The sequence below is a fragment of the Globicephala melas genome, chromosome 12, assembly GCF_963455315.2.
Source record: "Globicephala melas chromosome 12, mGloMel1.2, whole genome shotgun sequence".
NCBI lineage: Eukaryota > Metazoa > Chordata > Mammalia > Artiodactyla > Delphinidae > Globicephala > Globicephala melas.
In genome coordinates, this window is record NC_083325.1 from 10,449,741 (window position 1) to 10,471,401 (window position 21,661).

Below are 21,661 nucleotides of genomic sequence, written 5' to 3' on the forward strand. Positions count from 1 at the left end.
CAAGGAAATTCTAAAAACAGTTTCTTATCCACGTTCCTAATGGGAATAGAACATGGAAGATACTGCCCAGAACATTTCTGATCAGCTTCATAGAGAGTGAGAAGAAACTTCTGCCCCTGTTTTCTTTTGGCTTAAGGATTTTCTAATTTAGCACGGACCCACCCCTCTGTTTTGTAGGAAAAAGAAGGGGTCACCCAGGCTGGTACTTGGTTAGTTTCCAGAGATGGCGAAGCCCTCTGACCTCCCTGGTTCCTGGGGAGGATGGGATACCCACGGTGGTCTCTCTGAGATGCAGTGGCTGGGCACACGGTCACCTGAACTGCCCTTTGATGCTGCCTCCAGAGATTTGGTCTAAACCAAGGATTCCTCAGAAAGCTGACATGATTGTGTTCTCTATGCTGGAGAATGAAAAAAAAAAAAAAACTGAAAAACACCCCCATGAAAGTATTGAACATAAAGGTACTTTATAAAGTATTTCAAAGGTTTATCACATCCCACTGTGGACATCTGCAAGTATTTGTTGGGTGATTTTTATTCCCCATGACAGGTAGAATATTCTTGAAGACAGAGAAACTTGCTGCAAGATGGACACTCAAAAGAGCCGGAGGAAAATTCCAGTAGACGGTTCTCACGATCCGGTCCAGGAGTCAGCAGTCCAGTTTTGTGGTCTCTCAGATCACGTTCCTCACTTCCCACTCCCACTGCCCCCTTTCAAATAGGAAACGATCTTGGAAAGACAGCTCAGTACTCTGACATGAAGGTATATGGGAGAGTAAACCTCTTTCTTTACCCACTATCAGGAACATTTCTGCATTCTAAAGTGTTATGCTGGAAGGCGGGCCGGTCAGTTAATAACCCTCTTGGTTTTCAGCTAAAGTTCTTCTGCTGCTTTAGGAAGACTTCCATCTGATTAAAGAAAACACTGCATGGACCACGTACAGCAGAGTGACTACGAATGAAAACACCTGAAAGCAAGATAAGTGACAATTAATGGCCGTGCATGGGGAGAGGGAAAGGCATGGGCTGTGCACACTGGGGTCGCCACGTGCATGGCTTGCGATCGACAGCCCTTACGTCTGTGGACTGCCACTGCTTCCCATCACACACGCAGATATGCTTTCCTGCAGAGCCTAGGTGCGACCCAGAACACCCTCAGCACAGACTCCAGGTGACCTAATGATATACTGAACTTGGTGTGCAAGGTCAACTATCTGCCGTCACACATCATCATATTGGTACCATCCAACTGGAAACGAGGGTCCTCAGAGACCCTTCAAGTGATGATTGAAGGGCTCTTCATGGAAAACTTCCTGCCTGCACACCGATAAGACCAGAGTCCACCAGCTGTGATCCCAGCGGCCTCAGCTAAGAGAGCCTGAACACATGGGTTTGCCGCCTGGACGTGTTCAGACCCCGACCAGAATTTTATTCTAAGATTCTGAATTGCACAAGCATGGGCCAGGGAGCCAGGCCACAGGAAGTGAGGGACTGGGATGGAGAGGAGGGATTTTGAGCTTTTGGCAAAAGGAGGGAGCTTCCTGAGAAAGCTACTACTGGGAGCAGAGGCTGGGGAATGTGGCAAAAGGTCACTTTGTGCCCTGTCAAGGCTCTGACCTGCTGTTGTGCACCTGGGCACCATCTGTCCTATCACCCTGCTCTGGGTGGCCGGCCTTGAGGGCTGCCTGCTCCCAAGCAAATATCTGCACCTGGCTTGTGACCTTGGGTGTAGGGTCAGGAGTTTCTAACCCAGGCATAACATCAGGGCGGCTACACTCCCGTGACTGTTGAAAATTCCCCTAAAATCAGCCGTAACTGTGCCTGCTCTTCCGCTGCCTCCACACCTGGGCGAACCCTCACCCTCACTGCCGGAGGCGGTAAGTAACCTGAGTTATTTAATAACCAAGGTAAGAAAATGTATCTGGGAATCAAATACCCTGTCTGAAGGGAGCAGTCACACACGAGTGAGAAGCCCCTCGAAGACCCCCCTGTGCATCAGGAGGGAGCAGTGTATTGTGTCGGGGACTCCGAGCCCAACGGAGACCCTTGGCAGGAGCACCTCAGAAGTCCCCACAGGAACAGGAAACACTTACTTTAAAGGGGGGTCAAGAAATGGCACACGGAACATGGAGAGCCAGGGCCATGAATGGACATGAACTTAGGCCCTTAAAAACCCCTCTCCCTGAACAGCTGCCATTACTGCCCACCACAGTTAAGATCCAGAAACCTCTAGATTTCTCCAGAAATTTCCAGCTACTCTCAGGCAACTCTCACCAATCCCAGGGATCCCTCTGGTGCAGCTTCTCTGCTGCCAGCCGAGGAAAGAGGGAGAAGCTCAGCTTTTGAGGCAAGTGAGGAGCCCCAGAGGGGTGAGAGGAGGCCAGATGCTCCCAAAGGCCAGGGGTGTGCGGGAGGTCACATCCCCGGACTGCCGCAGCCCCGCCCCACCCTGAGACCATGGGAGGGGCATGTGGGTGTTGGGCAGGGTCTGGGGTTAAATCCTGAGCGTGTCGTCATGATCCCGTCTCCCATGTGCACGGACACAAACTGATGTTTTGAACAGAAAGGTGTGAGTCTCCATTGAACTGGGTTCATATTTCCCCCGGGGGGCTCCAGCCCAGCGTTTCCGTCCGCTGGCAACGTGTGGATTCCTGGTTCCAGCCCTGCTGACTTTGCCTGGGCCTCCTCACGGTTCTCCAGCTCAGCTCCCAGAGACGTGGGGACGTGACCCGTCGTGGCAGGGATAAACAGATGTTGGTACGGTCCTCAGTGGAGCACTAAACAGCACAGAGGACGCACCTCTGCATCCCCACCCAGCAGTGTGGAGGAGCCTCACGAACGGGAGGCGAAGAGAGAGAAGCCAGACACGGGAGAAGGCGCGTCACGCTCATGAGAATGCAAAGCAGGGGAAGTGGAACCTGAGCTGGAAACCAGGCCAGCGCTTATCCTCAGTCCAGGGGCCCAGTGACCGCAGCGGGACAAGAAGGGGCTGCTTGTCATGTTGTTTCTTAACGTGGATGCTTTGCTACACGGAGGGCTTGTGAACTATGAGTCATGGGTGCATTATGGGAATTCATCAGGTTGTACCCGTGCTTCCAGGTCACCTCCCTGGATGCCTGTTTATGCTGCATTTTGATGGAAAGTAAAAGGGAGAAGTCAGAATAGGGTAGAGCCTGGTAGAGCCCAGTGGTTCCCAACTAGATATCTGCCCAGTGGGCAGGTCATTCACTCCCCGCTCCTGCGTTGCTCAGTCAAGGGCTGGCCCACTACCCACATTCCATCTCCATTTCACTGCCCTCTTCTGCAGTAATTTTACAGAAACGATTGTCAAATGCCTGGCTGATGTCTGTTCAGAGACAAGGCTTCTGGGCTTGGGATGGGGGAGGTGTGTGTGGGTTCTCTTGTGAGGGGGCGATGAAATAGTCATTTGAGGGTGACGGAGGAGGCAGATGACCAGTCTCCCAAGAGAGGGAAGAACACCCAAGGTGCTGCCTGGCTGTGCTCCTGGTTAGGAACCAGCCACCTTGGGAGATGAGCCCACACGGGGGAGGGTCCCACACGGTGGGACATTTGAGGGGATGCCAGGAACCAGGAGGTGGCCATGCTTACGGAACTGGAGAGCGGCTGGGAGCTGAGGGGAGTGTGTGGCTTCCCCAGGGAAGGGGGTGGGCCCCTGGGGACCAGCAGACAGGCTTTGAGGAGCTTTCCCCCAGACCCCTCCCTCTGGGGACAGGAAGGGCACCCTCACTAACCCCCTTCCCAGAGCCCAACTGCGCCCACCCTGTGGGTTTTCTCTCAGCCTCTGCTCTACCTTCCCAAAGAGAGGCGGGGGTGGTACAGATTTGGCACCTGGGGCGGACATCTCGTGGTGTTTCATCACATTTGACCTTGGGTGACCCTGGGGCAGGTTGTGCATGCTCTTAAGGCCCTAGTTCTCCATCTGTGAAATGGGTATAATGGCACCTCCCTCCTAGCGGTGTCGTGAGGGGTAAGCAAGATTGTTCACAAGGGCCCAAGACAGTGCCAGGCCCCACGGTCATGTCTCCTCCCGCATCTGCCTCAAAGCCCAACCAGGCTTGGACCCCTGGGCAGTGCAGGCCTGGGCAGTGCAGCACTGACTGATGGCTGAGGGAGTCTGGGGCACATCATTTCCCTTTTCTGAGGCTTTGTTTTTTCAGAAATGAGGAGAAGGTTTATTTTATTCAAAATTTAGTGAACTAAAAAAATGCGGGAGGGCCCGGGCAGCCTTCCACTCAGAACCTTTTCAGTGGGAGCTGTAAACAGGGCAAATTGACTGGGGACTCACCACAGCAGCGATGTTTTCATGGTAATGTTTGTAGGTGAAGCCCACTTGCAGCTCGATGGCGGCCAAAGCTTCCAGGACAGAGGCACCAAAGTAAAACAGGGAGGCGATACAGTGGTAGGCTGCATCCTGCAGGGTGAGAAAAGGCCACTAGACAGGTGGGGCACCCAGATATGGAGATGTGGGGCAGCTGTGGTCCCAGCAGGGCCTGTCTGCCCCTCAGATGACGGGGGACCCACCCCAGGACCCGGTCCCCCGTCATCATCTGCTACTCCTTTGACACCCCCCAACCCAGCCCCCTCCTCAGAGACATTGATTAACCAGAGCGGCCGAGCTGAGTTATCTCACTGGTTTGGGGCCAGAGTAAGGACTTTGATGGAGGAAGGATACTGCTTTCCCTTGAGGTGGGATCTAGTAAGGGGTGGGGAGGTGGCCCTTTGGGATTGGTAGAAATTGGTTCTGGACCTGAGAAGTGTCAGCTGCAGTCACAGTCCCCAGTTCGGGTGTGGCCTTGGTGGCCAACACAGAGTGAGAGGCTCAGGCCGTTTTCACTGTTGTGTTGTTGTTAGCTTTTTCTTGGGGGGAGCCAGGGATTGGGGCTCCAGGTACGTTTTAAAAGCAGAAAAGCGCTAGAACAGGTTTTTGAGTAGTTACGATTTGGAGGTGGTTTCTAAGGTCTAGGTTGGAGGCCCTTTGAGACTAAGAGGCCTGGCTAACAGCCCCACCCGCTTCCAGGGGAGGTAAGGGCAGGTGGCCCACGTGTAAGTTTACCCCCTTCATGGGCCTCAAAGCAGAATTCATGTGCAAGAGCGATCATAGGCCTTCCCTCTTCCTGGGCCAAGTCCCTCTCTGGTGACCCTGCTCTAGAAGGTGGTGACTGAGAGCTGGGCAGTGAGCGTGGCCTCATGCTGGGCAGCCAGGACCAGCCCCCAGCACCCTGTCCCCTCCCCCGAAATGGAAGCCAGCCCTTCTGGGTGGTGGGAGATGCCAGCTGGCCCCTGGCAGGTGCAGGAGGTACAGGGAGGATTGTTGGGCTGCCGGTTTGCATGAAAAGGGCGTTCACCCGGGAGAAAGCAGAGCAGGCCCACAGAGGATCAAGCGGTGACAGTGACAGTCCGCTTCTGCCTTTCACCTCTGCCCGACCTCCTGCGGCGGGGAGCCCTGGGCTGCTATGGGCAGCTCGGATCTGAGGGCCTGCCCGGCTCAGCCTTGGCGCATGGGTGGGAGACGTGTACGGGGCACCTCACCCAGCACCGGCCAAGCCAACCTACCAGGGGCAACGCTCCGATGCCGCACCCCACCCCACCCCCACCTCAAACATCGCAGGACCGGGACTCACCAGGGTGATCCAGGAAGTTCTGCTGCCGTGGGCACCAATTAGGTACAGGAAGAGCAGTAGAGTGGTGGCTATGAAGCAAGACACAGACGTGAACATGACCCAGCCCTGGATCAGTGGGATGGGCACATGGGACGAGGCAATCAGGATCCACACCAGCCCCCCAAAGACCTGCAGAGGGAGGGAGAGAAGGGGTGAGGGTCAGACCGGGAGAGCCCACACCCAGGCAGGACCAGACCCAGAGGTCACGCTGGGGAACCGGGGGCACTCTATAAATGGTAACTCAGTCAATCCTCACAACATCCCTGGGAGTGTGGTACTGACCCGTCTGTGAGATGGGGAGACAGAGGCACCTTTGAATTAAAAATTTGTTATCCCCCCAAAAAAAATAATTTGTTACCCCTAGAAAGGACTTAGGCCATCCAGTGTTTTTTAGTAGAAGGGCAAACTCTGAGATTATATCCTTCCTGGTATTTTTTATAGACAAATATCCTTTTTGTTTTGTTTTGGCCACGCTGCACGACTTGTGGCCCAAGGCTTGAACCCGGGGCCATGGCAGTGAGAGCACTGAGTCCTAACCACTGCACCACCAGGAAACTCCCCCAAATATTCTTTCTTTTATAAAATGGTAGTGGCCAGCTGATTCTTTTGGTCTTTACTTGGCAAAACAAATTAGCCATACTATATCATTAGCATTTAAGAAAAAAACTTGACCTTTAAATCCCCAAGTCCCAGAAGTTCTCTGACTTTTGGAGATGGGGTTGGAGTGGGGAGGGCCCAGGTCAGCCTGGTCTCCTCAGAGGTGGGAGAAGCATTCCTCCCCCTGTCATTATCCAGAAGACATCCCACTTGGTGTCCTCAGGGTCAGGGAGCCCCATGTTTTCAAGAGAAGCATAAGGACAGACTTGGGGTTCATAATCTCAATGGTATAGTCCGGCTCCCCCTGTGGACAAGGTACAACCCAAGCTGGGATTTCCTGTACTTGTCTTCCATTCTCCTTGTCCCTCTCCATCCCAGTGAAGTCACCTCAGCCTCCTCCACCGACCCCACCCAGAGAAGGACTGGGCTGGGACACGGGTGGAGATAGTCACAGGGTCCAAGGTACTGCAGAGCTTAGCGCCATCCTCCTGAGGCTCTGGGGGCTGAGGACGGGCTGCCCTCCTAGCCCTGCATTCCCTGGGGTGTAAATGCATGTGGTACCCTGACCTTGTCTCCCTGCACCTGCTGCCCACTTGCTGGGTAAGAGATAGCACTTCCCCAGGTGTTCTCTGAGCCTCTTAGCTGAGAAGCTTCAGGAAACCATCACATTTGGGTAGGAAAATCAGTGCAGTGAAGAATCTGGAGTTATCAAAACCAAGTTGGGTCTGATGAATCATATGTGGGCATCTCTGATCAGAAAATTCCTCTACTGATGACTGAGAGGCAGTGGGACACACTTTCCAACTTACAATAAGTGGAGCAAAATCGATTAAATAAAAATCCTCAGACTGCTGTAGAGTAAGATGTGTGTGTAGACTCATCCATAGTTGCCTTTAAGATCAAACAGATTGCTGGGACTTTTTCATAAGGGACGCTTAACAAAAGGATGTGATCGTGCCGATGGCTGAGACAGACTTGGCTTTAGAAGGCACGAGAGTGTGGCATGGAGAAGAGGGTGGAACTGGCTTGCCCATCTTGGGAGCAGAGGGCTGCTGGCACACGACGTGAGAGGGCCTTTCCACCGCACCCGCTGGAGGATGCTGTAGCCTGTGGTTCCACCTGTCGGGCCCTGGCTTCCTCCACTGTAAATGGTCAGCCAGTGACAGCGCAGGATGATTGGGCAAGGCAGTCCCGACTGGGACACGGCCCTAACTGAGTCTTGAAGGGAGAGGTGGACGCAGGACGCAGGACGCAGGACGCAAGACGCAAGACGCAGGACGAGGCTTTCCAGGGGAGGAAAGGGTACATGCCAAGCCCAAAGGATGCTGCAGCAGCAGTGAGGGCTTGGGAAGGCCGTGAGTTGGCACGAGGTTGGGGAACAAGGAGGGGCAGGGAGTGCGGCTTGAGGAAGGGTGACCTTCACACAGGACTGATCGTTGGGCCACCTCAAAGGCGTGCCAGGCCCTGCTCAGTGGAAAGCCGAGATTCAGCATGAATCACGGGGCAAAGCCAGTGCCTGCCTCACTCCACCTACAAAGTTTGCAGAGAGCAAACAGAGCAAGTACAGCACCCACACCTAGGAGATAAGGCATCCCAGGCAGGGAGGGTCCACTGCACCCTGGCCTCAGAGCCCCACTGGCCAAATATTTGTCAAGAGCAAAGGGGTAGGTGAGGGTTCAAGCACTTCCCTTCCTAAAGAGAACCCGGAGGGGCTCCCAGCTCTCAGGAAGCACGCTGAGAGGCCATCGTTTTGACACATCAGTTACACAGGTGGAGGCATGGCCCCAGTTTCCGTTCATCTCCGTCAACAGGCCAGATTCCCACCACCCTCACCTGCGCCCAGGTCACCGTCTTGCATGACATCTCTTAGCTGAGTGGCCCGAGAGTCACCAGACTTGAGCTCGCTCTCTGGGTCCCAGATCCCCACGCTAGAAAACGGGGGTGGGGCCTGGACTAGGGCTCAGTGGTCCTCTCAGCCCTCACTCTGCACTGGAATCGCCTGGGTCACCTCGAAAACCCCAGTGCCCAGGTCTCATGCCAAGGAGAGAAGCAGAGTGATAGGACAAGAAGCAAACATCCCAGGCTCTTTGCCAAAGGCTTTGGAGTATGTTTCCATAACACAAGCGGTCCATGGATGGAGTTTTGGTAACTCCTGTCAAACAAGGAGAAATGGTTCCTGTCTCCAACGTCCAGCAATGCCAGCCAAGAGGCCTCTCCAGTTCCTCACTGGCTCTGATACAAAGTTTCCTTTCCTCTCCTTAAGCCTCCATCCCTGTCTTGCTCTGAACGTGAGAGTCGCTCATCCTTGGGTGTCCTCTAGACACGGGGACACAGCCGCAGTATCCAGGAATGGGGTGGAACTGGGGATCTGAGGCCTCTACCCACCCTGGTGTTTCAGGCCTGGAAACCGCCCATCTTTCATTCAGTGTGCTTGTGGAGGCTGAGCAGAGGTGAAGTTCTGTAAGAACCAAGGATATCGTACAAATCCAGACAAAAAGTTTCCAAAGACTTAAAAAAGTTTTAATCGGCGGTCTACCCCATCACATGATTTTTGTGAAAACAATTTCCTCAGGAGATGGTCTTGGGGAAGGTCTCACGTGAACTCAAGAGTAGGTTCTTTCTTTTCTTCTCTGAATTAATCCAGAGGAGGCAGGCCAGGGTAGTTAAGGGTGTAGGCTTCAGAATTACTGAATCTGAATCAGCTCTGCCACATTTTGCTGGGTCACTGGTTGTCTCTGGGCAGGTTACTTCCTCTCTGGTCCCTATCTGAAAAATAGTGATAGTAGTAGTGCCCACCCAATGGGACCGGGGTGAAATGAGTTTATATCTACAGGTGCCTGGCACACGGCGAGTGCTCTAAGTACTTGCTGTCTTAACTGTCGTACGATGGGGCGAAGCCTCTCCTGTAACCACGTGAAAACCCCAGTAGGTCAAGATCTCAACTTGCACAATTATCCCCCCCCAGACCTTGTGGGGACCCAGAATTTTAAAATAACTTCAGAAGCATCAAAAAGAGAAAAACCTAAAATCTCCCAGAAATCAAAAGCTGAGGAAAATGTGTCTGCCTCTGCCGAAGGGAACACAAAGGACATAAAAAGTATGGGAAAGCCTTCCTTCCAACAATGAGCTCCGGTTACAGAAGTGGGAAAAGGACTCCTCCGGCACATTCTTGAGATTGGTAGGGTGTCTCCATTGCTTGTGCAGGGCTGAGAGCTCTGGGTCCACAATTGTCCAGTGTTTTTGCGGCAGGACTTGGATCATCGAGTTCAAGGCAGAAGAATCGCTCAAATTCTCTGAATATTTTTCTGGGGCTCATTTTACTCTGTCAGGGTTACCACAAGCAGGCAGTCTTCCCATAACAAGGCAAGACGTGACCCAAGGAGGACGTCCACGTGGGGCTGTTCACACACACACCCGGTAGTAAGTCCCTCGGGGCACAGTGTCAGAATTCCCAGGCTCCGAGGGCACGGTGTGGTCTTGAAGGGCACATGTATGTGAATAGGAACTTGTGCCCTGAACTCTTGAGAAGGAAACTGGCCACAGAACACAGGTGGCGCACCCAGCCCTGGCAGTCCTGCTACTTCAGTCAGGTGGGCAAAAACCACCTCCCCAGGAGGGAGAAGAGAGATGGACACACCGATGAGACTTGTCCCGGCTGCCGAGAGCTCCGAGCCCTTAGGTGCTCTCCCAAGGCCACCAGGAAGAGCAACTCCAGTTTGTGTTTCTGGAAGTGTCTCTATCCACTGAACTCTTTTGGCAGTCAGGGGTCACTGCAATGCTGGGAGGGCCTATGCAGGTGACTTGGCCAGTAGAGTAACGGTGTTCCAGGAGAAGCAGCAGTCCCAGCTCTGAGCCTTGGTTGACTAAAACAAGCAGTCTTTCCGTGAGGTAGAGCAGAGGGCGTTTTCTTGCGCGTGTGTGTCTGGAGGCTGAGCTACTGCAGGGAAGGGGATAGGCACCAGGTCAAGAGGACTTAGGCAACAGGCAGCAGGAGAGTATAGAGAGAGGGAGGTCAGAGCACTGAAATCTTCCCCAAGACCCACGAAAAGGGGTCTGAGGGGGAGGCTGGGGGCTCTTCCTGTTCTGAAAAGCAGAGACAGCAGGAAGCAAACGCTAGTTCTCATATGAGCCCCACCACCCTTGTATGGAGGAGCTGGGCTCCCAGCAAGTAAGGAAAGCCTTCCTTCACCTCTCACTTACTCAGCCACCCATTCATTCATTCATTCACTTATGCATTTAACAGATACTGAGAGGAAATGGCAGCACTGGGGGCAGGTATGTCCAGGGAGACAGACTTTATTCAAAGACACACTAGTAAATGGAGCCCATTTCGCCCGTCCTGGCCTCTCTCCTCCAGTCTTGCTGCCGAGTCCCACTCAAGCAGCTCTGGGGCCACCAAGGGCAGAGGCAGGTCCTGGTGAGTGTCAGGGCCCCAGGGAGGGTGACCAGCTGAACACCTCTGCCAAGGAGAGGGAAAGAGCCCAGAAATTTGCACAGCGTCCTCTCCTTGGACCGCATGGAGGTATCTGGGGCAGGTCAGAGATTCTCTCTGTGGGGACCCCCTCCCCCTCTGCCCACTGAGGAGTCTGACCTCTGAGTCTATTCCCATGGTGAACGCCAGGAATGCCGCTGAGGCTTCGTGACTCAGTTTACCTATGCCAGGTGCTCTGCCCTCCTGGTCCCATTGTCAGCAGGCTCCTTCCTTCTGGGGAACCATCATTACATGACCCTCCCAATATAGACTTAGATAATGTCCCTTTAATCTGAGGGTGAGACCAGGACTCAGGGGACCTTGAGTCTGTTTGTGAAGAGGAGGATAGAGGTCTGGGATTCAAAAAGACAGGGTGTGGGTTCACGTCTGTAGTTGATATTAACAGGGTGAGTGTGGACTGGGAAGTGGCCCCCCCCATCCAGGCCTGAGTCCCTCTTCCCTCAGGTGAGTACCCACCCCCCTCCATAGCACTGGTCATTAGCATGCGGGGGTACTTCTCCCCCTTCCCCCCCGCCCTCTCTTTCTGCCCCCTCCCCTCCCAGCCTGACTGTATTCTAATAGGAACCAAGGCTCCAGTGTGGAATTTCAGGTCAGCTGAGACTGGCCGTGTGGCCCTTTTTCTCACTGCACATGCACATCAATGTGTGATGGCTGGTGCCAAGGCTTTTCTTTTAGTTCCTACAGGTATGTTCTAGGTCCTAGGACCTTGGTGTATTAAAATGATTCAACACAAGGGTTGTTTTGCCCCAGCGTGAACAGAATATTTTTCACATGGTGGGAGGGACAGAGAATCAAGGCCACTACATTACCCTAGGAAGTAGTTATGCCACTAGAAGCTACCCATCCAGAAGCTACCAGGAACCACGGCCTCCCACCAGAATGCAGAAGACAGGTCAGAGCCTCACAATGCAGAGAGTACCAGGGCCCTGCTGCGTGCTCTGAGGAATAGTCTGGAACCCGTGAGGAGCTGGCCCACACCAACCCAAGGCATCAGTGCTTCAGGGACCAGGGCTGTCATTCACCTGCTGTCCTCACATTCATGAGCATCCGGAGAGAGCACCTGCTGGGGCCTCTCATCAGTGCCTGACCCTGGTGGCCTCTGGTCCAAAGCGCCAAGTCCAGGGACCTATACTTGAGAGCCAAGAAGAAGCGCAGCTGGGCTTGTATCGGGGTGGAAGCCAGGGCTCAGCACGGAATCCAGGGGGAGTCAGTCCCCAGCCCCCATCCAGGTCCAGACTGGCTGGCCCCATCCTGCCTGGAGGCGGGCCCCAGGTGGCCCAGTTCCCATGCCCAGCCCTTCCCTCAGATAAAGTGTCCTGAGTCCAGAGCAAAGCCAAGCTATTCCTTGGGTAAAGAAGATGTGGTACATACATACAATAGAATACTACACAGCCATTAAAAAGAACGAAATAATGCCATTTGCAGCAACATGGATGCAACTAGAGATTGTCATACTAAGTGAAGTAAGTCAGAAAGAGAAAGACAAACACCATATGATGTCACTTACATGTGGAATCTAAAATAGGGCACAAATGAACCTATCTACAAAGCAGAAAAAGACTTATAGACATAAAGAATAGACCTGTGGTTGCCAAGGGAGAGGAAGGGAGAGGGATGGACTGGGAACTTGGGGTTGGTAGATGCAAACCATTACATTTAGAATGGATAGACCACGAGGTCCTACCGTATAGCACAGGAAGCTATACCCAGTCTCCTGGGATGAACCATAGTGGAAAAGAATATTTTAAAAAAGAATGTCTGTATGTGTATAACTGAGTCACTTTGCTGTACAGCAGAGATTGGCCCAACGTAAATCAACTATCCTTCAATTAAAAACAAACAAACAAACAAAAAACACAAGCTATTCCTAAGGCTCTGCAGAACCAGCCTTGGCTGGCAGCACAGCACACGTCCCCAACGCGCCCTGGCAGCCAGCATGGAGGGAGTGGGTACAACAGCCATCCTTTGTCCTGGCCTGACTTGAGTGTGAGCTGTGCCTTGCAGGGGCATCTGGAACCTGCCTACTCTCTTCTGAAAGCACTCGGACAGAGAGGGGGGCCCATCTGCGTCGAGTTGCGGGTGACCTATGGAAAGCGTAAAAGCGATCTTTTTCAAGGCAGCTTGGTTGTGACGACATACGCATGAGGATCCTGGAGCTGAGCTGCATCATCACGCTTAGCGGTTTCCAGAGAACAGCTCAGTCACTGACTTTGGATCAAAGCAGGCCTCCCATTCTTGAAAACCTGGAAAAGTCACTTCTCAGCTCCAAGGACAAACCCCTGAGAGACCTCTATCTATAATTCTTCCCCTCCCTTTAGAGAAGAGGAAAGAAAACCCAGCAGTACCCTTACCTCCTTCTAAACAGCTCCAGGGAGGGGCCTGCAACACGAGGAGAGACACAGGGCCAGGAGTCAGTGGGCACAGCCAGGGAAGTGAGGCTCTGCCACCGTCCTGCGCTGGCAGCAGGGCCGGCCCGCACTCTCTGGTGACTGTAGGAGAGGTCCCTGGCTGGGGCAGCAGGAATGTTTCCCCAGGAGCAGAGAGGGTGCTTCTGCCGAGCCCAGGAGAAACTCAGGGCACCTGGCTTCTTGCCCAAGCCTTTCACTGAGAGCCATCTCCAGTATCATGTCGCCCATTTAACGCTGAGGGGTAGACTGGCCTCCCGTCGACCACTCCAAACCTAGCTGGATGATGCGGGCCGTGCAGTGCTTATCAAATGCAGATTCTTGGGCCGGCCCAGGACCTAGCGACTCAGGACCTCCAGGGTGTTTTTGACAATAAGGCCTAGGCAGCTGTGAGCTCCCCAGTGGCTCCGAGCTGTCCCTTCACTCCCTTGGGGGGAGAAGAGGGAACCAGGCCTTGCCCAGGGCTGCCAGGTGGGCAGTGGGGTCCCTTCTGCTGTAGACGGAAGTTCATCGTGGGTGTTTGGGTGAATGCAGCAACCTGCGAGAGCTCTGCTGTCACTGCAAGAAGTACCACTGGAGATGGAGGTACCAGGCGAGCTGCCTCCCCTCTCTGAGCCTCAGTTTCCCCCCACCTCTTGAAAACTAGGTTTCTGTGATTCTAAATCTCTCATCTCCTAGGGGTCCTCATGCTGCCTTCCCAGTGTAGCCAGAACGTGGACCACCCGTCAGAAAAGTGCTTTGTCATCCTGCCCCCCCGCCGCCCCCCCAGTCCCAGGATTTTTCTGGTCACTCTCAAATAATAAAAAGTCCCCAGTCACTTTGGGTCCTAGAAGCAGTCTCATTTCAGTAACTACTATGTCCAGTTCACTGTAAGAATCGACACTGCCAGCTGATTCCGGGTGGCTTCCAACTCCCACCCCCGCCCCCCAAAGGGCACACTCTGAGGTGCGCACACTCTTTCCAAAGAAATATTCTCTCAAGGTCCAGCCATTCTATCAGCGGCTCCATCTCTAGCAGGCTGGGGAAGAGGCAGTTGGGTTAAAGATTATTACATAACCTGTTTTCAGGTAACCCCTTCACAAGTTTCGAAAGGGAGGCGTCTCTTCCGGCACTTGGGGAGACCAGAGCTGGCCAGAGCTGAGACAAAAAACATCCTATGTTAACATCCCATTTTCTGAACATGTCCCAAGTGTCCCGAAGCCCCTGGCTTAGAGGGAAGACGAGGATGGGGAGACAGAGCCTTGGCTCGAAAAGGAAAAATGTCCTTGGGTGGCAGTGCGAGAACAGACCAGAAGCAAAGCCCTAGGCGGAGTTGTTGTGGGAGGGGGCACACTGGGCGTTCCACCTGCACCTGAATGGGGGTACACCTCTGACCCCACCGCCTGCAACAGCGGCATGGCCTCTGCGGCTCTGGGGTGCTCACGGGGGCAGGGTCACACCACCTGGTTGGGCCTGCCTTCCCCTTCCCGTGAAGACCCTGCAACTCTCAGAAGTCAGGAGCTCAGGGGTAGGGGTGCAGGGCCAGAGTTGAGCTGCCCTGCGCCAGCCCGAGCTACCAGCCTTCCCTGCTCTGTGGGCATGTCTTGGGAGCTGGGCAGAGCTCCACCCTCAGTCCTGGAGGCTGAAAGTTTGGCATCTGCACCTCCCAGGCTATTGGGAGGTCAGGCATGAGAATACAGACTGGGAGTAATCAACGACTCGCTGGACCACAGAGTTAAAAAATAATCAAGCATTTCACACCCTCTGGACTAGGAGAAAATTACGAAGTCTGACTCTACCAAGTGTGGCAGGATGAGGAACAATGGAGACTTTCATAAGCCGCTGGTGGGGTCAGGAAGTTATACAATATGGGGAACCTCTTTACGAAAGCACGCAGAGTAAGTCAGAGTCTTGGAAGGGTCCTGAGCAAGCGGGGGTCCTGAGCTTAATTAAGCTTCATCAGCTTCCTGGAAACTTCACTTCTGGCTGTGTACGTTGTAACCCTTTTGGACATCAGTGTGCTAACATCTGGGAAAACAAGGGTGTGCATTCCCTATGACCCAGCAAGTCAAATCTCTGTGTGTTCCCGCAAGAAATTCCCAAAAGTAAAGAGGCAAATACAAGGATGTTCTTTGGCGGTTCCAGCTGCGCTATCAAAATGCAACACATTGGAAATTGCCCAAGCGTCCATCAACAGAAGACTGACTAAACAGTGTCAACACGTATAAAGCTCAGAACAAGGTTGCATGAAAAGCATGTTGCAGAAGGATGTGTACGGAGTGACAGTACTTTCAGAAAGCGAGAAAAAATATACAACCACACCGTGTGTAGTCATGGGTAGTCAGGTGTGCAGTAAAGGTCTAATCTTGAACAAACATTCAGCCCAGGGGTCGTCCTGAGGCTGGAGGGAGGAGAGATAAGGTAAGATCATAGCAAAATACCCAGGGGGCTTAGATGTCCTCTGAAAGCCCCATTTCCTTAATACTGAGAGTAAATAAGGCAAAATACTAAGATTTGACAAAGTTGAGTGTTAATTACATGGATGCCTATTAAAGTATATATACTTTTCTGTCATTTTTGAAATAGTTCTTACTTGAAAAAATTTGATTTGAAGTTGGTACAACAGAAAACCAACCATTTAAAATGGACCAGTTCGATGGCATTTAATACACTCACGATGTGGTGCAACCATCACCGCCAACTCCAAAACCTTTTCATCACCCTGAAAGAAAAGCCCATACCCATTAAGCTGCTCCCAATTTCCCTCTCCTCTCGGCCCCTGGCAAACCACCAATTTGTGTCCTGTCTCTATAGACTTACCCATTCTGGACGTTTCAGATAAATGCAGTCATACACTACGTAACCTTTTGTGCCTGGCTTCTTTTACTTAGAACAGTGTTTCAGTGTTTATCAACCTGTATCAGTACTTCATTCCTTTCTACAGCTGAATAATATTCTGTTGCATGGAATATTACAGCTTGCTTATCCATTCACCCGTTGATGGGACATTTGGGCTGTTTCCACCTGTTGATTATTGTGACACACATGTTCATGTACCTGTTCAGGTCAGGGCAAGAGGAGGAGGGTGTGCTAGAGTCTTTTGCATGAAGCCCGATTAACACACTTAAAAAAAATATTTATTTATTTGACCATGCCGTATGGCTTGCGGGATCTTAGTTCCCCAGCCAGGGATTGAACCCGGGCCCCTGGCAGTGGAAGCACAGAGTCCTAACCACCGGACTGCCAGGGAATTCTCAACACACTTTCTTATGATTCTTGTTATAATGCTCCCCAAACAGCTACAAAGGCAGAGTAAAAAACTCATTAGGGCAACTCAAGAGATACGAGCAAGTCATTTTGTTGCTTAAAAATCTCTCTGCCCCATCTCACCTCCAGCCATCATCACTTACGGTCACCAAATGCTGCCTTTGTAAGTACAGTAGCCTCTGCAGAAACCACCTGTTACTCATTTTCAGGCTAAGTGCTACTGGAAGCGCAGAGATGAGCCATTTGGGGAAGGAATGTTCCAGTGACTGCAAGCCCCTTCCACTCTGGGCCTGGGTGTCCCTACCTATAAATGGTGTGGCTCAGCGTAGAGGTGTCCAGGGTGTCTCCTAGATGTCACTTCCTTGATATGGTACCATCAAGCAAACTTAACCCCCGCTTCCCTTTCCCCCAACCCTCCATGGATGACAGAACCTGATCCCTTTGTTGTTCACACCCTCCCTGACCGTCAGGAGATAAGAAGCTGGGGTCCCGTTTTTAAACAGGCTTGGACGTTTTCTTTTCCAGCTGACTCTCCAGGCAGCCACTTCTGCGGTGGGGACGCAGGGAAAGGAGTCTCGGAGCCCGTGGAACGGCACCCACAGAAGAAATACCGCACCCGCTCCCCCCACCCCCTTAGGTGAGGCCCTGGGGCCCTGGGGAGTTTAGGCTGAAGGCGGGTCTGAAGCCTCCCGGCAGTGAGCACTTTACAGGAGCCCAGAGTAGGAAGTGCTCTCCTGCAGCCGTGCGAGGCTGTGCGGCTCCAGTGTAAGGAGGGACCAGCCGCGGTGCAGAGGTCTACAGACCGCTCAAAGTCAACCAAGGCCGGGGACGGCTCTCACAGGTCCCTCTCCCCTCGCACACCCCACACTGGGCACCATGGCTGTGGCGGAGCAAACGACAGCGTGTTTTATTAGTTCCAGATCAAAGTTGTCGCAAATACCTTCACCAGAGACGTTCAAGAGAAAATAATCCGGATTCGGCTCCTCCTATGACACCAACCCAATCTCCACAGTTCGCTTGGTAATCCTCAGGTTTCTTTTGATGATTTTTAAATTTTGAAGCAAAATCCTAACCCTGGAAAGAGCTGGGCCCCTCTACAGGGACGTCGCTCTCCAATAAGGGCTTCCTCTGCTCGGCCCATGGGAGACAGGTCGGGAGCGCAGCATCGAAACCGGCGCGCAAAGAGTGGACCGGGGCCGGCTTCGGATATCTGACCCGTGTTGCGAGTTCGTTTTTTCCACCTAAGTCTTGGAGACGGTTTCCCCATGGCCGTTAGCTAGAAGGGGCCAAAGTATTACTGCGGGGTGGGCGTGCGGGAGAGTCTTTCCTCCCCGGGCCCGGCTACCGAGGCTCAGGGACCCTCGCTGCTTGCGGATCAGTCGGCGCGCTGTGCGGATCCCCCAGGAGAGTGCGCGGCACGACCCATCCCATCCCGCCCTCCCCGGCGCGGGCGCGGGGCGCGCCAGCCACTCACAAACTCGAAGATGAAGAGCAGGTCCGGCAAGGTGATGAAGACCGCGAAGCCGCTAGGCAGGCTGCTGCCACCCGACGCCGCTGAGGGGGCCATGCTGGTGGGCTGGCGACGGCCTCGGAACAGGACGCGCGCAGCTCTGGCTCTGCGCTGAGCGCTCGCTTGCCCGGCGGAGCTCAGTGGCCAGGGCGCCCCCGCGCGCGGGTTAAGAGCAGGGGCGCCCCTGACGAAGAGGGAGGAGCCCCGGCCGCCGCCCGGCCCCCGCCCTAGACTGAGGGGCACCCCAAGGGACCTGCCCAGCGCCAAGGGCGCAGCCCTGAACCACCCTGAGGTTGGGGCGGGGGTTTGACTCCTGATTCCCACGTCTGGGCGCCACCTCCCACCCGGAGCCAAAGCTACCGCGGTGAGGCGCTTCGCACACTTCGCACACTTTGCACTCTGCAGGTGATCGCCATTTCTTAAGAATGATCACCATCAACCACTATTCCCCCCAAACTCTCCACCGTGGCACCCCTCGGGTCACCACTGCTCGAACTGTTCTAAGTTGGAGCTCTTTCATCTTTCTGCTGGGTTAGTTAATACGCGTGACCTCTGGGTCCAGGCTCATCGTGAGACCAGTTCCCTGCCCTGCAGAGGCGGTGCTGAGACCAGCTCCGGCCACCCATTCCTTCTCCCTGCACCCTCAGAGCCCGGAGCCCGGAACGCTGCACCCCGGTCCGCATCACTCTGTGGTGGAGCTGCCGGGCGATGGATTAAGGACAGTCACAGCTGCCTCGGACCTTGGAGGGTGGAGGGGAGCCAGCATTGCTGAGGGCCTACTAAGTGTCCAGCACTGCCATAGGCTCTTTGCACACATGACCTCATTTAATCCCACAGAGCCTTTCCAGTAGGTGTCACCCCACCTACAGGCTCAGAGTGGGGAAGGAACATGCCCAGGCCACATGGAGGGCAACTGGGCCTCTTGACTCTAGAAGGCAGACTGTCCCACTGCCTCCGTGCCCCCGGCATAAAATCCACACACTTGAAAACTATATCTGTGAGTCTGCTGCTTTTATGTTATATTCAATAGTTTGTTGTATTTTTTAAATTTCACATATAAGTGATATCAACAGTATTTGTCTTTCTCTGTCTGACTTATTTCATTTAGCACGCCTTCCAAGTCCGTCCATGTTGCTGCAAATGGCAAAATTTTATTCTTTTATATGGCTGAGTAGTATTCCATTGTGTGTGTGTGTGTGTGTGTGTGTGTGTGTGTGTGTGTGTGTCTGTATCTCACATCTTCTTTATCCTTTCTCTGTTGATGGACATTCATGTTGCTTCTATATCTTGGCAATTGTAAATAATGCTGCTATGAACATTGGGGTGCATGTATCTTTTCAAATGAGTGGTTTAGTTATACCCAGGAGTAGTGTCAGATGGTAGTTCTATTTTTAGTATTTTGAGAAACCTCCATACTGTTTTCCAAAGCGGCTGCACCAATTTACCTTCCCACCAACTGTGTGTGGGCTTTCCCTTTTCTCCACATCCTCACCAACATGGATTGGAAGAATTAATATTGCTAAAATGACCATACTACCCAAGGCAATCTAAAGATTCAGTGCAACCCCTATTAAAATACCAGTGGCATTTTTTGCAGAACTAGAACAAATAATTTTAAATTTTGTATGGAAACACAATAGACCCTGAATAGCCAAAACAATCTTGAGAAAGAACAGAGCTGGAGCAATCATACTCCCTGACTTCAGACTATACTACAAAGCTACAGTCATCAAAACAGTATGGTACTGGCACAAAAACAGACACAAAAATCAATGGAACAGAATAGAGAGCCCAGAAAGAAACTCACACACTAATGTTCAATTAATCTATGACAAAGGAGGAAAGAATATACAATGGAGAAAAGACAGTCTTTTCAATAAGTGGTGCAGGGAAAACTAGACAGCCACACATAAAAGAATGAAATTAGAACATTCTCTAACACCATGTACAAAACTAAACTCAAAATGGATTAAAGACCTAAATGTAAGATAGGAAACCATAAAACTCCTAGAGGAAAACATAGCCAAAATATTCTTTGAAATAAATTGTAGCAATATTTTTTGGATCTGTCTCCTAAAGCAAAGGAAATAAAAGCAAAAATAAACAAATAGGACCTTAGTAATAAAACTTAAATGCTTTTGCACAACAAAGACAACAATTGACAAATGAAAAGACAACCTACTGAATGAGAAAAATATTTGCAAATTATATGACTGACAGGAGTTAATATCCAACATATATAAAGAGCTAATATAACTTAAAAAAAATAAATAAACCGATTTAAAAATGGGTAGAAGAACTGAATATACATTTTTCCAAAGAGGAAATGCCTACGGCCAAGGGACATAAAAAGATGCTGGTCACTAATCCAGGAAATGCATATCAAAACCATGGTGATATGTCACCTCATACCTTTCAGAATGGCTGTCATCAAAAGGAACAAATAGAACAAATGTTGGCAAGGATGTGGATCCCTGCCTTTTTGAAGCTTACTCTAGGGAAAGGAGAGAGAGAGATCAATCAAACACTGCATGATAAATGTGTAAAGGGTTTGGTGCTGGGAGGAGACTGCAGCGGTCCTCAGGGACACCCAGCAGCCCAGCCTGGCTTGGCCTAGAGGTGGAGGGAGCTTGTGGGAGGAAGTGACCCTTGAGCGAGTGTGCAGTGGTTAACTAGAGGGAGAAGGAGGCCTTCCCTACAGAGGAACAGCAGGCACGGGCCCTGGAGGATGGTCAGGCCCTGCTCCACATGCTGCAAGGGCTGCAGGATAGATAAGGGAATCCCTGATAGGGGTCAGAGCCACTGTGCTGGGGGGAAGGGAGAAGAGCCATGGACGTCTAGGGCAGAAGGAAATAGGCACAGACGGTGGGTTCTGGGAGAAGAAGACAGGACAGAGGCTGATAGGGGAGTCTGTGCAGGAAGAGGGAGGCGGGGTGCGCCTGGAAGGGTCCTGGAGGCTGGAAAGTCTTTGATCTCTGTGGGGAGCAGGGTGGCTCCTGGGGCGGAGCTGGAAAGGCCAAGGGCAAGCTGGGCTCAGAGGAAAGGGGCAAAATCTAGAGTATTAAGCGTACTTCAAGCTTAGTAATTTCCCCCTGTTCAGCCCTGAGGATAATCAGGTTCATGCTCTCTGCCCCAGAGAGGGGTGGGGACCCTGCCACTCTGCAGGAGGGCTCACTGCCTGCCCAGTGAGTTACACCTAGAGTTTGGCCCAAGTTGCCCAGGACATCAGGAAGCATCAGATGCACAGAGAAGGCTGGGCCAGTGGGTCCCCTGGATGCAGACTCACTACTCAAGCTGTGCAGGTTGGGGCTTGCAGGCTGCTCCCTGTTAAGCATGTCCTTTCCAGGTTTCACTTACAGCACCTCTCAAATAGCCTTTGCCATGCAGCATGCTACTAAGACTTCAAAGAATTGCTGAGAAAGCACTAGAATTTAGCAGGTGCATCCCGGAACAGCCTTGATCCTGGGCCTTTCACTCTCAGACTCAGGCTTCCTCCGAAGGCCTCCCCATGGGAACTGACCCCCTCTTGGATGACCAGGAACCTACCTTTTAGAGAAGCCACTTGCCTCCAGGTATTGAGAAAACTTTACCCTCCCACCTACTGTGCCAGAGGGACCTTCCTTGTTATCTTTTCTCTGCATTTGTTTTCTTTTGGAAAAAATACACTTAAACTTAGAAAACATAGAAAGGAAAATTGTACTAATACTCCCTGATTCTCCCAAATCAAGGCAAC

General features: G+C 52.4%; 1 protein-coding gene across 1 annotated transcript; it reads right to left on the bottom strand.

Moving 5' to 3' along the window:
• Positions 1-451: 451 nt before the first annotated feature.
• MAL (mal, T cell differentiation protein) lies at positions 452-18,191 on the bottom strand. Its single transcript, XM_030838989.3, has 4 exons — positions 17,893-18,191; positions 5,640-5,807; positions 4,304-4,429; positions 452-965 (listed from the first exon to the last, which is right to left on the bottom strand). Exons 1-4 carry the CDS (start codon positions 17,983-17,985, stop codon positions 891-893), a joined length of 462 nt encoding a protein of 153 aa, XP_030694849.1. The 5' UTR covers positions 17,986-18,191; the 3' UTR covers positions 452-890.
• Between the last annotated feature and the right edge of the window lie 3,470 nt (positions 18,192-21,661).

Coding starts and splice junctions, on each gene's coding strand:
- MAL (XM_030838989.3), bottom strand. CDS start 17,985: ATGGCCCCCTCAGCGGCGTCGGGTGGCAGCAGCCTGCCTAGCGGCTTC. Junction 5,808..17,892: donor TGCTCTTCATCTTCGAGTTT/GTGAGTGGCTGG, acceptor CTCCCTCTGCAG/GTCTTTGGGGGGCTGGTGTG. Junction 4,430..5,639: donor GAACTTCCTGGATCACCCTG/GTGAGTCCCGGT, acceptor CTCACCCTGCAG/GATGCAGCCTACCACTGTAT.